Here is a 15,122-nt window from a genome sequence, read left to right on the forward strand (position 1 = left end):
CCGCTTATAGAGGGGCGCGCCGCGTGACGTCACCGCGCACGATCGCGCCCCCGTCGCCTCGCCCAATCAGGGGTCGCGCCGGCCCGACCGCGCCCCCCCCCCCGCCGTCGCCATGGAAACCGCCGCGGGCGAAGAGGGCGCGAGTGGCAGGAGCAGCGACCAATCAGCGCGCAGCGTGCGGGGAAGCCAACCAATGGGAAGGCACGCCGGGGGGCAAAGCGTTGCCGGGAGACGCGGGAGGGAGTTGAGGGGAAATCACGTGAGGGGAGCGCGGGCCAATGGGAGAGCGGGGAAGGACCCGGAAAAGCGGCCGTAGCGTTGCCGGGCAACGCCGCGAGGTGTGTGTGGGGGGGGGGTGTCACGTGTGCCGAGCGGACCAATGAGAGCGAGAGGAAGAACCCGGAAAGCGGCGCGGGCGTTGCCCCGGGCAACGCCGCGAGGTGGCGGGGGGGACGGGGTGTGGGGGGGTGGGGGGGGGGTCATGTGAGGTGAGCGGACCAATGGGAGCGCGCGGAGAGCGGATGGGGTCGCCCGGCAACGGCGCGGAGGGGTCACGTGACCAGGCAGGGCCAATGGCACCGCGCGGGAGGGGGAGGCGGCGGAGAGCGGCCCTCACGTGCTCCGGGCGGACCAATCGGGCGCCGAGGGGCGTGGCCTGGGCGCTGTCATGGCGGACGGGGAGCGATCGCCGCTGCTGCCGCCCGAGGCGGGGCCGGGGCCGGGCGGGGCCGCGGCGCCCGGTGAGAGAAGGCGGGGTCACGCGGGAAGGGCGCGCTTTAACCGGGGGGGGGGCGGGGGGGCGGGGCGGGAGAGCCGGAGGGGGCGTGGCTTACACGGGCGCGGCTGACCCGGCGCTCCCCCATTGGCAGGCGGCGGCGGGGCGGGTCCCGGCGAGGCCCCGCCCCCTTACTCGCCATTGGGCAGCCCCGAGGCGGTGGGGGCGGGGCCTCCGGCGGTCACGTGCCGCGTGTGCCAGCGGCCAATCAGCGTCGAGGGCAAGACGCACCAGCACGTGGTGAAGTGCGGGGGGTGCGGCGAGGCCACGGTGAGGGGCGGGGCCGGGGGGGCGGGGCTTGAAGGGGCGGGGCTCGAAGGGGCGTGGCCTGAGTCGGGTGGGCCGGGCTTGTGGGTCAGGGTCTGGAAAAGGGGATGGGAGCGAGGGGTGGGGCTTGAGGAGGGTGTGGCGGCTAAAGGGGCGTGGTCTGAGCGGGGTGGGGGCACCTGGGGTGGGTGGGGTTGGAGGGCGTGTCCCCTGAGGCCCCGCCCCCTCTGTGGCGGCAGCCAATCCGGACGGCCCCCGGCGGGAAGAAATACGTGCGGTGCCCCTGCAACTGCCTGCTGGTGTGCCGGGCCTCGGCCCAGCGCATCGCCTGCCCGCGGCCGTACTGGTCAGACTGGGAGCGATTGGGGGGGGGGGGCGGGATGGAGGGGGACTGGGATGGAGGGGAAGGGGACTGGAATGGTGTTCTGGTGTATTGGGAGGGACTGGGAGAGGCCACAGTGGGAACATCAGTGGGGTTGCTGGGCCATACTGAGAGCACTGGGAGAGGTCACTGGGCCATCCTGGGAGCACTGATGGGATTGGTGGGCCATACTGGGAGCACGGATGGGGTCGCTGGGACATACTGGGAGCACTGGGTATCACTGGGCCATACTGGGAGCACTGGGAACACTGGGAGTGGTCACTGGGCCATACTGGGAGCACTGGTGGTCACTCAGGGGGGTCATTGGGCCATACCAGGAGCACTGGGAGAGATCACTGGGCCATACTGGGAGCACTGGGAACACTGGGAGTGGTCACTGGGTCATACTGGGAGCACTGGTCGTCACTCACGGGGGTCATTGGGCCATACTGGGAGCACTGGGAGAGGTCACTGGGGCATATTGGGAGCACTGGGAGATCACTGGGAGCAGTGGGAACGGTTGCCAGCCCATACTTGGAGCACTGGGGGTAACTTTGGCAGGTCCATGTCCTAAACTGGGAGCACTGGGGGGGGTTCCCCTGCCTGCCCCACCCCCCTCCCAGTATAACCCAGTTCCCCCCAGTAAGAGGATCATCAACCTGGGCCCGGTGCAGACGGGGGCACCCAGCCCGGACCCGCCCCCAGGCGGGGTTCGCGTGGCCTGCGCTCACTGCGGGGGCCCATTTCTGGTAAGCCACGCCCCCTCCCAGCCACACCCCCCTCCCGGTCGTGCCCTTTTGACCCTTTGTGACCACGCCTCGTTCCCCGCAGTGGGCAGAGCTCCCTGACCGCTCCCTGGCGCGCTGCCCCCACTGCCGCAAGGTGTAAGTGAGACCCCGCCCCTTTGGGGGCGTGGTTGTTATGACCACGCCCCTCACCGGTGTGGGCGTGGTCATTCCGGAGGTGACCACGCCCATCCGGCCACACCCAGGTCTGCGATTGGCCGGCGGTTTCCACGGCGACGCTGCCTCTGCTGCCTGCTGGGGGCGCTGCTGATGGGCGGGGCCGCGGCCGGGCTGGCGGTGAGGGCGGGGCCCGAGGGGGCGGGGGGGGGCCCCAGGTGTGCATGGGGCGTGGTCTGAAAGGGGGAGGTGCTTAAAGGGGTGTGGCTCGAGCGTGTTTGGAGGGGCTTGCGGGGTTTCAGGGGTGTGGTGTAAGTGGGCGTGGCCTAAAAGGGTGGGGCAGAAAGGGGGAGGACCCAGGGAGTGAATGAGGTGGGGAAAGGGTCAGGGCTGAAAGGCCTAAAAGGGGCGGAGCCTTCGGGGGCCTGGATTGGAGGAGGCCGGCTCAAACAGGGCGTGGTCAGGAGGGCGTGGCCAGCAGAAGTGACCGCTCCCCTTCTGCCCCGCCCAGGCCGGGACGTGGTGGCTGTGGCGGCGGGCGCGGTGGGTGCCGGCAGCGTGGGCGGTGCTGGGGGCGGGGGCGGGGGCGTGTCTGCTGCGTGCGGCCTACTGGGGCTGCGTGCGGGTCAGCCAGCCCCTCCCCCCCCGCGCCTGACCACGCCCACCCCCGTTGGACACACCCCTTCCTCGTGGGACACGCCCCCCCCTTTGTGGCGGGACACGCCCATGACGTCATGCAGCCACACCCTCGTTCGCTATTGGACATTCAGCCACTTCCGGCCACGCCCCTCCCCCCCCCTTCCCCAGCATGGCCCCGCCCCTCCCCGCATGGCCCCGCCCTCTTGTACATATTCGCCCCTCCCCCCATGTACAGTCGTATTTATTTGATGGCAGCGCCCACCGATGGTGGCCTTGTATGTAAATAAACCCGAAATCAACAGATTTTGCCCCAAAATTCAGCTTTATTTATTAAAATATAATGGCGGGGAGGGGCGGTCCCTGAGGGGGGGCTGGGCCTATGGGGTGGGGGAGGGGCAGGAACGGTTTTGGGGCCGTTTTTGTGGGAGTTTTGTGTCTGAGCAGTAACAGCAGCACCTGAGAGGCCCAAATTTGGGCCGTTTCGGGGGATTCGGGGTAAAACCGAGAGCACGGCACCGTCTTTGTCTTGACGACGTCATCAAAACCTGATGCGGGGTGGTTTTGGGTCAATTTCGAGCCAATTTCGGGTCAAGTTCCGGCCGGCTCGAGGTGGGGGCGACGCAATCTTCTCCTTGACCACGTCATCAAGGACAACCTCCGGTCAATTTCGGGCCCCTTCGGGTCAAACCAGACGCCATCAAAACCCAACCTCGACCGACTCGCCGCCGATTTCTCGACACCTTTTTGACCCGAGCCGACCCGAAACCCTACACGGCCAGCAGCGCGGTGATGGGGCAGTGGTCGCTGCCGGCCACGGTGTTGCGGATCTTGGTGTCGCAGAGCGACGCCAGCAGCCGCCGCGACACCACGGCGTAGTCGAGCCGCCAGCCCACGTTGCGAGCCCGCGCCCCGCCCAGGTAGGTCCAGAAGGTGAAGGCGCCGCGCGCCTCCGGGTACAGGTGTCGGAAGGAGTCGACGAAGCCGGCGCCCAGCAGCCGCGTGAAGCCCTCGCGCTCCTGCGGGGTGAAGCCGGGGTTGGCGCGGTTGGCGCGGGGGTGGCACAGGTCGATCTCGGCGTGGGCCACGTTGAGGTCGCCGCAGAGCAGCACCGGTTTCTGGGCGTCGAGGCGGCGCAGGAACTCCAGGAAGGCGGCGTCGAAGCGCTGGCGCGGCTCCAGGCGCACCAGGCCGCGGCCGGCGTTGGGGACGTAGGCGCAGACCACGAAGAGGGACGGGAACTCGGCCGTCACCACGCGGCCGTCGGCGTCGTGCTCGGGGTCGCCTGCGGAGCGGACTGGGAGTGAGCGGGGAGGGACTGGGAGGGACTGGGAATGAGCTGGGAGCAACTGCAAGTGAACTGGGGGGGACTGGGAATGATGCAGGAGCAACTGGAAGGGGACTGGGAGTGGACTGGGAATGATGCAGGAGCAACTGCAAGTGAACTGGGAGTGGACTGGGAATGATGCAGGAGCAACTGGAAGTGAACTGGGGGGGGACTGGGAATGATGCAGGAGCAACTGGAAGTGAACTGGGGGGGACTGGGAATGATGTAGGAGCAACTGGAAGTGAACTGGGGGGGACTGGGAGTGGACTGGGAATGATGCAGGAGCAACTGGAAGTGAACTGGGGGGGACTGGGAGTGGACTGGGAATGAGCTGGGAGCAACTGGAAGTGAACTGGGGGGGGACTGGGAATGATGCAGGAGCAACTGGAAGTGAACTGGGGGGGGACTGGGAGGGACTGGGAATGAGCTGGGAGCAACTGGAAGTGAACTGGGGGGGACTGGGAGTGGACTGGGAATGAGCTGGGAGCAACTGGAAGGGGACTGGGAGTGGACTGGGAATGATGCAGGAGCAACTGGAAGTGAACTGGGGGGGGACTGGGAATGATGCAGGAGCAACTGGAAGTGAACTGGGGGGGGACTGGGAATGAGCTGGGAGCAACTGGAAGGGGACTGGGAGTGGACTGGGAATGATGCAGGAGCAACTGGAAGTGAACTGGGGGGGGACTGGGAATGAGCTGGGAGCAACTGGAAGTGAACTGGGGGGGGACTGGGAGTGGACTGGGAATGAGCTGGGAGCAACTGGAAGTGAACTGGGGGGGACTGGGAGTGGACTGGGAATGATGCAGGAGCAACAGGAAGTGAACTGGGGCGACTGGGAGTGGACTGGGAATGATGCAGGAGCAACTGGAAGTGAACTGGGGGGGACTGGGAATGATGCAGGAGCAACTGGAAGTGAACTGGGGGGGACTGGGAGTGGACTGGGAATGATGCAGGAGCAACTGGAAGTGAACTGGGGGGGACTGGGAGTGGACTGGGAATGAGCTGGGAGCAACTGGAAGTGAACTGGGGGGGGACTGGGAATGATGCAGGAGCAACTGGAAGTGAACTGGGGGGGGACTGGGAGGGACTGGGAATGAGCTGGGAGCAACTGGAAGTGAACTGGGGGGGACTGGGAGTGGACTGGGAATGAGCTGGGAGCAACTGGAAGGGGACTGGGAGTGGACTGGGAATGATGCAGGAGCAACTGGAAGTGAACTGGGGGGGGACTGGGAATGAGCTGGGAGCAACTGGAAGTGAACTGGGGGGGGACTGGGAGTGGACTGGGAATGAGCTGGGAGCAACTGGAAGTGAACTGGGGGGGACTGGGAGTGGACTGGGAATGATGCAGGAGCAACAGGAAGTGAACTGGGGCGACTGGGAGTGGACTGGGAATGATGCAGGAGCAACTGGAAGTGAACTGGGGGGGACTGGGAATGATGCAGGAGCAACTGGAAGGGGACTGGGAGTGGACTGGGAATGATGCAGGAGCAACTGGAAGTGAACTGGGGGGGACTGGGAGTGGACTGGGAATGATGCAGGAGCAACTGGAAGTGAACTGGGGGGGGACTGGGAGTGGACTGGGAATGAGCTGGGAGCAACTGGAAGTGAACTGGGGGGGGACTGGGAGGGACTGGGAATGAGCTGGGAGCAACTGGAAGTGAACTGGGGGGGACTGGGAATGATGCAAGAGCAACTGGAAGTGAACTGGGGAGGGACTGGGAGGGACTGGGAATGAGCTGGGAGCAACTGGAAGTGAACTGGGGGGGGACTGGGAATGATGCAGGAGCAACTGGAAGTGAACTGGGGAGGGACTGGGAGGGACTGGGAATGAGCTGGGAGCAACTAGAAGGGGACTGGGAGTGGACTGGGAATGATGCAGGAGTAACTGGAAGTGAACTGGGGGGGACTGGGAGTGGACGGGGAATGAGCTGGGAGCAACTGGAAGTGAACTGGGGGGACTGGGAATGATGCAGGAGCAACTGGAAGTGAACTGGGGAGGGACTGGGAGGGACTGGGAATGAGCTGGGAGCAACTGGAAGTGAACTGGGGGGGGACTGGGAATGATGCAGGAGCAACTGGAAGTGAACTGGGGGGGGACTGGGAGTGGACTGGGAATGATGCAGGAGCAACTGGAAGTGAACTGGGGGGGGACTGGGAGTGGACTGGGAATGATGCAGGAGCAACTGGAAGTGAACTGGGGGGGGACTGGGAATGATGCAGGAGCAACTGGAAGTGAACTGGGGCAACTGGGAGTGGACTGGGAATGAGCTGGGAGCAACTGGAAGTGAACTGGGGGGGACTGGGAGTGGACTGGGAATGATGCAGGAGCAACTGGAAGGGGACTGGGAGTGGACTGGGAATGATGCAGGAGCAACTGGAAGTGAACTGGGGGGGACTGGGAGTGGACTGGGAATGATGCAGGAGCAACTGGAAGTGAACTGGGGGGGGACTGGGAGTGGACTGGGAATGAGCTGGGAGCAACTGGAAGTGAACTGGGGGGGGACTGGGAATGAGCTGGGAGCAACTGGAAGTGAACTGGGGGGATTGGGAATGAGCTGGGAGCAACTGGAAGTGAACTGGGGGGGGACTGGGAGTGGACTGGGAATGATGCAGGAGCAACTGGAAGTGAACTGGGGGGGACTGGGAGTGGATTGGGAATGAGCTGGGAGCAACTGGAAGTGAACTGGGGGGGACTGGGAATGATGCAGGAGCAACTGGAAGTGAACTGGGGGGGGACTGGGAGTGGACTGGGAATGAGCTGGGAGCAACTGGAAGTGAACTGGGGGGGGACTGGGAGTGGACTGGGAATGAGCTGGGAGCAACTGGAAGGGGACTGGGGGGGGACTGGGAATGATGCAGGAGCAACTGGAAGTGAACTGGGGGGGGACTGGGAATGATGCAGGAGCAACTGGAAGTGAACTGGGGGGGGACTGGGAGTGGACTGGGAATGAGCTGGGAGCAACTGGAAGTGAACTGGGGGGGACTGGGAATGATGCAGGAGCAACTGGAAGTGAACTGGGGGGGACTGGGAATGATGCAGGAGCAACTGGAAGTGAACTGGGGGGGACTGGGAGTGGACTGGGAATGATGCAGGAGCAACTGGAAGTGAACTGGGGGGGACTGGGAATGATGCAGGAGCAACTGGAAGTGAACTGGGGGGGGGACTGGGAGGGACTGGGAATGAGCTGGGAGCAACTGGAAGTGAACTGGGGGGGACTGGGAGGGACTGGGAATGAGCTGGGAGCAACTGGAAGTGAAGTGGGGAGGGACTGGGAGTGGACTGGGAATGAGCTGGGAGCAACTGGAAGGGGACTGGGAGTGGACTGGGAATGATGCAGGAGCAACTGGAAGTGAACTGGGGGGGGACTGGGAATGATGCAGGAGCAACTGGAAGTGAACTGGGGGGGGACTGGGAATGAGCTGGGAGCAACTGGAAGGGGACTGGGAGTGGACTGGGAATGATGCAGGAGCAACTGGAAGTGAACTGGGGGGGGACTGGGAATGAGCTGGGAGCAACTGGAAGTGAACTGGGGGGGGACTGGGAGTGGACTGGGAATGAGCTGGGAGCAACTGGAAGTGAACTGGGGGGGACTGGGAGTGGACTGGGAATGATGCAGGAGCAACAGGAAGTGAACTGGGGCGACTGGGAGTGGACTGGGAATGATGCAGGAGCAACTGGAAGTGAACTGGGGGGGACTGGGAATGATGCAGGAGCAACTGGAAGGGGACTGGGAGTGGACTGGGAATGATGCAGGAGCAACTGGAAGTGAACTGGGGGGGACTGGGAGTGGACTGGGAATGATGCAGGAGCAACTGGAAGTGAACTGGGAGGGGACTGGGAGTGGACTGGGAATGATGCAGGAGTAACTGGAAGTGAACTGGGGGGGACTGGGAGTGGACTGGGAATGAGCTGGGAGCAACTGGAAGTGAACTGGGGGGGACTGGGAGTGGACTGGGAATGATGCAGGAGCAACTGGAAGGGGACTGGGAGTGGACTGGGAATGATGCAGGAGCAACTGGAAGTGAACTGGGGGGGACTGGGAGTGGACTGGGAATGATCCAGGGCTAACGGGGCAAAGAGGGAAAGGGGACAGGGGGAACTGGGGATGATTTTGGGGTGATTTTGGGGTGATTTCAGGGGGATTCTGGGCTGACTGACTCGGGGCGGTTTGGGGATGATTTTGGGGTGATTTCAGGGGGATTCTGGGCTGACTGACTCGGGGCAGTTTGGGGATGATTTTGGGGTGATTTCAGGGGGATTCTGGGCTGACTGACTCGGGGTGGTTTGGGGTGATTTTGGGGTGATTTCAGGGGGATTCTGGGCTGACTGACTCGGGGTGTTTGGGGATGATTTTGGGGTGATTTCAGGGGGATTCTGGGCTGACTGACTCGGGGTGGTTTGGGGATGATTTTGGGATGATTTTGGGGTGATTTCAGGGGGATTCTGGGCTGACTGACTCGGGGTGTTTGGGGATGATTTTGGGGTGATTTCAGGGGGATTCTGGGCTGACTGACTCGGGGTGGTTTGGGGATGATTTTGGGGTGATTTTGGGGTGATTTCAGGGGGATTCTGGGCTGACTGACTCGGGGCGGTTTGGGGATGATTTTGGGGTGATTTCAGGGGGATTCTGGGCTGACTGACTCGGGGCGGTTTGGAGATGATTTTGGGGTGATTTCAGGGGGATTCTGGGCTGACTGACTCGGGGTGTTTGGGGATGATTTTGGGGATGATTTTGGGGTGATTTCAGGGGGATTCTGGGCTGACTGACTCGGGGCAGTTTGGGGATGATTTTGGGGTGATTTCAGGGGGATTCTGGGCTGACTGACTCGGGGCGGTTTGGGGATGATTTTGGGGATGATTTTGGGGTGATTTCAGGGGGATTCTGGGCTGACTGACTCGGGGTGGTTTGGAGATGATTTTTGGGGTGATTTTGGGGTGATTTCAGGGGGATTCTGGGCTGACTGACTCGGGGCGGTTTGGGGATGATTTTGGGGTGATTTTGGGGTGATTTCAGGGGGATTCTGGGCTGACTGACTCGGGCTGGTTTGGGGATGATTTTGGGGATGATTTTGGGGTGATTTCAGGGGGATTCTGGGCTGACTGACTCGGGGCGGTTTGGGGATGATTTTGGGGTGATTTCAGGGGGATTCTGGGCTGACTGACTCGGGGTGGTTTGGGGATGATTTTGGGGTGATTTCAGGGGGATTCTGGGCTGACTGACTCGGGGCAGTTTGGGGATGATTTTGGGGTGATTTCAGGGGGATTCTGGGCTGACTGACTCGGGGTGGTTTGGGGATGATTTTGGGGTGATTTCAGGGGGATTCTGGGCTGACTGACTCGGGGTGGTTTGGGGATGATTTTGGGGTGATTTCAGGGGGATTCTGGGCTGACTGACTCGGGGCAGTTTGGGGATGATTTTGGGGTGATTTTGGGGTGATTTCAGGGGGATTCTGGGCTGACTGACTCGGGGTGGTTTGGGGATGATTTTGGGGTGATTTCAGGGGGATTCTGGGCTGACTGACTCGGGGCGGTTTGGGGATGATTTTGGGGTGATTTTGGGGTGATTTCAGGGGGATTCTGGGCTGACTGACTCGGGGCGGTTTGGGGATGATTTTGGGGATGATTTTGGGGTGATTTCAGGGGGATTCTGGGCTGACTGACTCGGGGCGGTTTGGGGATGATTTTGGGGTGATTTTGGGGTGATTTCAGGGGGATTCTGGGCTGACTGACTCGGGGCGGTTTGGGGATGATTTTGGGGTGATTTTGGGGTGATTTCAGGGGGATTCTGGGCTGACTGACTCGGGGCGGTTTGGGGATGATTTTGGGGTGATTTTGGGGTGATTTCAGGGGGATTCTGGGCTGACTGACTCGGGGTGGTTTGGGGATGATTTTGGGGTGATTTCAGGGGGATTCTGGGCTGACTGACTCGGGGCGGTTTGGGGATGATTTTGGGGTGATTTTGGGGTGATTTCAGGGGGATTCTGGGCTGACTGACTCGGGGTAGTTTGGGGATGATTTTGGGGTGATTTCAGGGGGATTCTGGGCTGACTGACTCGGGGCGGTTTGGGGATGATTTTGGGGTGATTTCAGGGGGATTCTGGGCTGACTGACTCGGGGTGGTTTGGGGATGATTTTGGGGTGATTTCAGGGGGATTCTGGGCTGACTGACTCGGGGCAGTTTGGGGATGATTTTGGGGTGATTTTGGGGTGATTTCAGGGGGATTCTGGGCTGACTGACTCGGGGTGGTTTGGGGATGATTTTGGGGTGATTTCAGGGGGATTCTGGGCTGACTGACTCGGGGCGGTTTGGGGATGATTTTGGGGTGATTTTGGGGTGATTTCAGGGGGATTCTGGGCTGACTGACTCGGGGCGGTTTGGGGATGATTTTGGGGATGATTTTGGGGTGATTTCAGGGGGATTCTGGGCTGACTGACTCGGGGCGGTTTGGGGATGATTTTGGGGTGATTTTGGGGTGATTTCAGGGGGATTCTGGGCTGACTGACTCGGGGCGGTTTGGGGATGATTTTGGGGTGATTTTGGGGTGATTTCAGGGGGATTCTGGGCTGACTGACTCGGGGCGGTTTGGGGATGATTTTGGGGTGATTTTGGGGTGATTTCAGGGGGATTCTGGGCTGACTGACTCGGGGTGGTTTGGGGATGATTTTGGGGTGATTTCAGGGGGATTCTGGGCTGACTGACTCGGGGCGGTTTGGGGATGATTTTGGGGTGATTTCAGGGGGATTCTGGGCTGACTGACTCGGGGTGGTTTGGGGATGATTTTGGGGTGATTTTGGGGTGATTTCAGGGGGATTCTGGGCTGACTGACTCGGGGTGGTTTGGGGATGATTTTGGGGTGATTTTGGGGTGATTTCAGGGGGATTCTGGGCTGACTGACTCGGGGCAGTTTGGGGATGATTTTGGGGTGATTTCAGGGGGATTCTGGGCTGACTGACTCGGGGTGTTTGGGGATGATTTTGGGGTGATTTCAGGGGGATTCTGGGCTGACTGACTCGGGGTGGTTTGGGGTGATTTTGGGGTGATTTCAGGGGGATTCTGGGCTGACTGACTCGGGGTGGTTTGGGGTGATTTTGGGGTGATTTCAGGGGGATTCTGGGCTGACTGACTCGGGGTGTTTGGGGATGATTTTGGGGTGATTTTGGGGTGATTTCAGGGGGATTCTGGGCTGACTGACTCGGGGTGTTTGGGGATGATTTTGGGGTGATTTTGGGGTGATTTCAGGGGGATTCTGGGCTGACTGACTCGGGGCGGCTTGGGGATGATTTTGGGGTGATTTTGGGGTGATTTCAGGGGGATTCTGGGCTGACTGACTCGGGGCAGTTTGGGGATGATTTTGGGGTGATTTCAGGGGGATTCTGGGCTGACTGACTCGGGGTGTTTGGGGATGATTTTGGGGTGATTTCAGGGGGATTCTGGGCTGACTGACTCGGGGTGGTTTGGGGTGATTTTGGGGTGATTTCAGGGGGATTCTGGGCTGACTGACTCGGGGTGGTTTGGGGTGATTTTGGGGTGATTTCAGGGGGATTCTGGGCTGACTGACTCGGGGTGTTTGGGGATGATTTTGGGGTGATTTTGGGGTGATTTCAGGGGGATTCTGGGCTGACTGACTCGGGGTGTTTGGGGATGATTTTGGGGTGATTTTGGGGTGATTTCAGGGGGATTCTGGGCTGACTGACTCGGGGCGGCTTGGGGATGATTTTGGGGTGATTTTGGGGTGATTTCAGGGGGATTCTGGGCTGACAGACTCGGGGTGTTTGGGGATGATTTTGGGGTGATTTTGGGGTGATTTCAGGGGGATTCTGGGCTGACAGACTCGGGGTGTTTGGGGATGATTTTGGGGTGATTTTGGGGTGATTTCAGGGGGATTCTGGGCTGACTGACTTGGGGTGGTTTGGGGATGATTTTGGGGTGATTTTGGGGTGATTTTGGGGTGATTTCAGGGGGATTCTGGGCTGACTGACTCGGGGTGTTTGGGGATGATTTTGGGGTGATTTCAGGGGGATTCTGGGCTGACTGACTCAGGGTGGTTTGGGGATGATTTTGGGGTGATTTTGGGGTGATTTCAGGGGGATTCTGGGCTGACTGACTCGGGGTGGTTTGGGGATGATTTTGGGGTGATTTTGGGGTGATTTCAGGGGGATTCTGGGCTGACTGACTCGGGGTGGTTTGGGGTGATTTTGGGGTGATTTCAGGGGGATTCTGGGCTGACTGACTCGGGGTGGTTTGGGGATGATTTTGGGGTGATTTCAGGGGGATTCTGGGCTGACTGACTCGGGGCGGTTTGGGGATGATTTTGGGGTGATTTTGGGGTGATTTCAGGGGGATTCTGGGCTGACTGACTCGGGGCGGTTTGGGGATGATTTTGGGGTGATTTTGGGGTGATTTCAGGGGGATTCTGGGCTGACTGACTCGGGGTGGTTTGGGGATGATTTTGGGGTGATTTCAGGGGGATTCTGGGCTGACTGACTCGGTGCGGTTTGGGGATGATTTTGGGGTGATTTCAGGGGGATTCTGGGCTGACTGACTCGGGGCGGTTTGGGGATGATTTTGGGATGATTTTGGGGTGATTTCAGGGGGATTCTGGGCTGACTGACTCGGGGTGGTTTGGGGATGATTTTGGGGTGATTTTGGGGTGATTTCAGGGGGATTCTGGGCTGACTGACTCGGGGCGGTTTGGGGATGATTTTGGGGTGATTTTGGGGTGATTTCAGGGGGATTCTGGGCTGACTCGGGGCAGTTTGGGGATGATTTTGGGGTGATTTCAGGGGGATTCTGGGCTGACTGACTCGGGGTGGTTTGGAGATGATTTTGGGGTGATTTCAGGGGGATTCTGGGCTGACTGACTCGGGGCGGTTTGGGGATGATTTTGGGGTGATTTTGGGGTGATTTCAGGGGGATTCTGGGCTGACTGACTCGGGGTGGTTTGGGGATGATTTTGGGGTGATTTTGGGATGATTTCGGGGGATTCTGGGCTGACTGACTCGGGGCAGTTTGGGGATGATTTTGGGGTGATTTCAGGGGGATTCTGGGCTGACTGACTCGGGGTGGTTTGGGGTGATTTTGGGGTGATTTCGGGGCGGTTTGGTGCTCTCACCGATGCCGTAGGTGACGTTGAGCGGCTCAGTCTTGGCCAGCAGCCCCACCCCGCTGTAGCCCGGCCGGCCCTCGGCGCTGGCCCAGAACTGGTGGGGGAGCCCCGGCAGCGCCCGGACCTCGGGGGGCACGGCCGAGACCCCGCACTTGGTCTCCTGCAGGCACAGCACATCCGGGGCCTCCTCCTGCACCCACTGGAGGGGCCCCGAGTCAGACTGGGAGCCCCAGAATCCAACTGGGAACCCCTACATTGTGCTGGGAACCCCAAAAGGCACAGGCAGCACCCAGAAAAGTGCGGGGCAACCCTAAGGTAACACCCAAAATGGACAAGAGACCCCTCCGAAATTTATGGGGGCCACCCCAAGTATATGGGAACTCCCAAAAATTAATGGGACCCCACCCCCAGCTCCCCTTGGGTGCCCCCCAAAAGCTGTGGGCCCCACCCAGCCCTGCCCCCACTCACCTTGGCCCCACCCTTGCGCACCCAGGCCCGCAGCCCGTCCACGTTCCACGAGGTCACTTTGAGTGTCCAGCGCCGGCCCTCGGGCGTGGCCTCGCGGGTGGGAGGGTCCTCGTAGGACGGGGCCGGTGCTGCCTTGGCCACCTTGGCCACCTTGGCCGGGCCGGGCCCTGTGTGGGGAGGGGTTACTGGGAGGGACTGGGAAGGGTTGCTTGACATGGACTGGGTGATACTGGATGATAGTGGGTTGTACTGGGTTATCGAGGTTTATACTGGGTTACGCTGAGTTACAATGCGTTGTAAGGGGTTGCAAAGGGCTATACTGGGCTATACCGGGTTGTACTGGGTTAAAACGGGTTCTACCGGGTTGTGCTGAGCGTTATGGAGTAGTACTGGGTCACGAGGGGCCGCACTGGCATTAACTGGGCCGTAATGGTCCGTACTGGTCACTCACCGGCCTCGTCCCCGCTGCCGCTCTCCTCCTTCTTTTTCCCGCGCTTCGGCATGGCGCAGGCCCCGCCCACTGCGTCTGGGACACGCCCCCTCCGCCGCTGGCCCCGCCCCCCCGGGCTTCAGGCTCCGCCCCTGCAGCGGGGAGAGAGGCCGCCATCAGCGCGAGCCCCGCGGCCAATCAGAGCGCGCCGCGGCCCTCAGCCCCGCCTCCCCGCCACGGCTCAGCCAATCAAAGAGCGCCTCCCCCCCCCCCACACGCCGCGGCAGCCAATCAGCGCCCGCCGCCGCCGCCACGTGCGGGTGCTGGGGCACGAACCGGGATCGGGACCGGGAATGGAACCGGGAACAATCGGCTCCTGCGGGGGGCCCGAACCGGGGCCGATCGGGATCGGACCCGGGAATGGAACCGGGAACCTTCAGCTCCCGGGGGGGCCCCAACCGGGCCCGATCGGGATCGGAACCGGGAATGGAACCGCCCAAACAGCGGCCGGTGCCCTCCCGTTAAACCCGCCCGCTGTCCTGCCCCCACCATCTGTCAATCATCATTGGCAGTAGCCAATCAGCGCCCCCCCCCCCCCCCCCCCCCCGCATCCACACCCAATCAGCGCCCGCCGTACCTCAGCTCGCGGGACCAATCGGCGGCCGCGCCGGCGGCGCGCGGGACCAATCAGCGGCCGCGACTGGGCCTTGGGGGGGGGGGGTGTGGGGGGGGAGGCGGCGGCGGCGGCGGGAACGGCGCGAGCAGCTCCGCGCGCGCGGGAAGCGTGAGGGGAGGGGGCGTGGCCGGAAGCGGAAATGTCCCTGAGGAGGAGGAGGAGGAGGAGCGGC

At 61.6% G+C, this 15,122-nt stretch overlaps 2 protein-coding genes across 3 annotated transcripts; one reads left to right on the top strand and one right to left on the bottom strand.

Annotated features, from left to right (window-relative positions):
- The first annotated feature begins 659 nt into the window (after positions 1–659).
- Positions 660–3,251, top strand: PIP4P1 (phosphatidylinositol-4,5-bisphosphate 4-phosphatase 1). Of its 2 annotated transcripts, XM_082299543.1 has the most exons (7): positions 660–740; positions 870–1,045; positions 1,282–1,388; positions 2,047–2,152; positions 2,235–2,287; positions 2,395–2,485; positions 2,817–3,251. In XM_082299543.1, the coding sequence occupies exons 1-7, from the start codon at positions 668–670 to the stop codon at positions 2,958–2,960; spliced, it is 750 nt and encodes a 249-aa protein (XP_082155669.1). In that variant the 5' UTR covers positions 660–667; the 3' UTR covers positions 2,961–3,251. The 2 variants fall into 2 exon arrangements, with proteins under 2 accessions (XP_082155669.1, XP_082155670.1); XM_082299544.1 differs by lacking the exon at positions 1,282–1,388 and having other exon boundaries at positions 2,078–2,152.
- Positions 3,248–15,068, bottom strand: APEX1 (apurinic/apyrimidinic endodeoxyribonuclease 1). Its single transcript, XM_082299542.1, has 5 exons — positions 14,912–15,068; positions 14,296–14,426; positions 13,845–14,011; positions 13,383–13,575; positions 3,248–4,226 (listed from the first exon to the last, which is right to left on the bottom strand). The coding sequence occupies exons 2-5, from the start codon at positions 14,345–14,347 to the stop codon at positions 3,712–3,714; spliced, it is 927 nt and encodes a 308-aa protein (XP_082155668.1). The 5' UTR covers positions 14,348–14,426; positions 14,912–15,068; the 3' UTR covers positions 3,248–3,711.
- Positions 15,069–15,122: the final 54 nt, after the last annotated feature.

This window comes from Coloeus monedula (genome assembly GCF_965178545.1).
Source record: "Coloeus monedula genome assembly, chromosome: 32".
Classification (NCBI taxonomy): domain Eukaryota; kingdom Metazoa; phylum Chordata; class Aves; order Passeriformes; family Corvidae; genus Coloeus; species Coloeus monedula.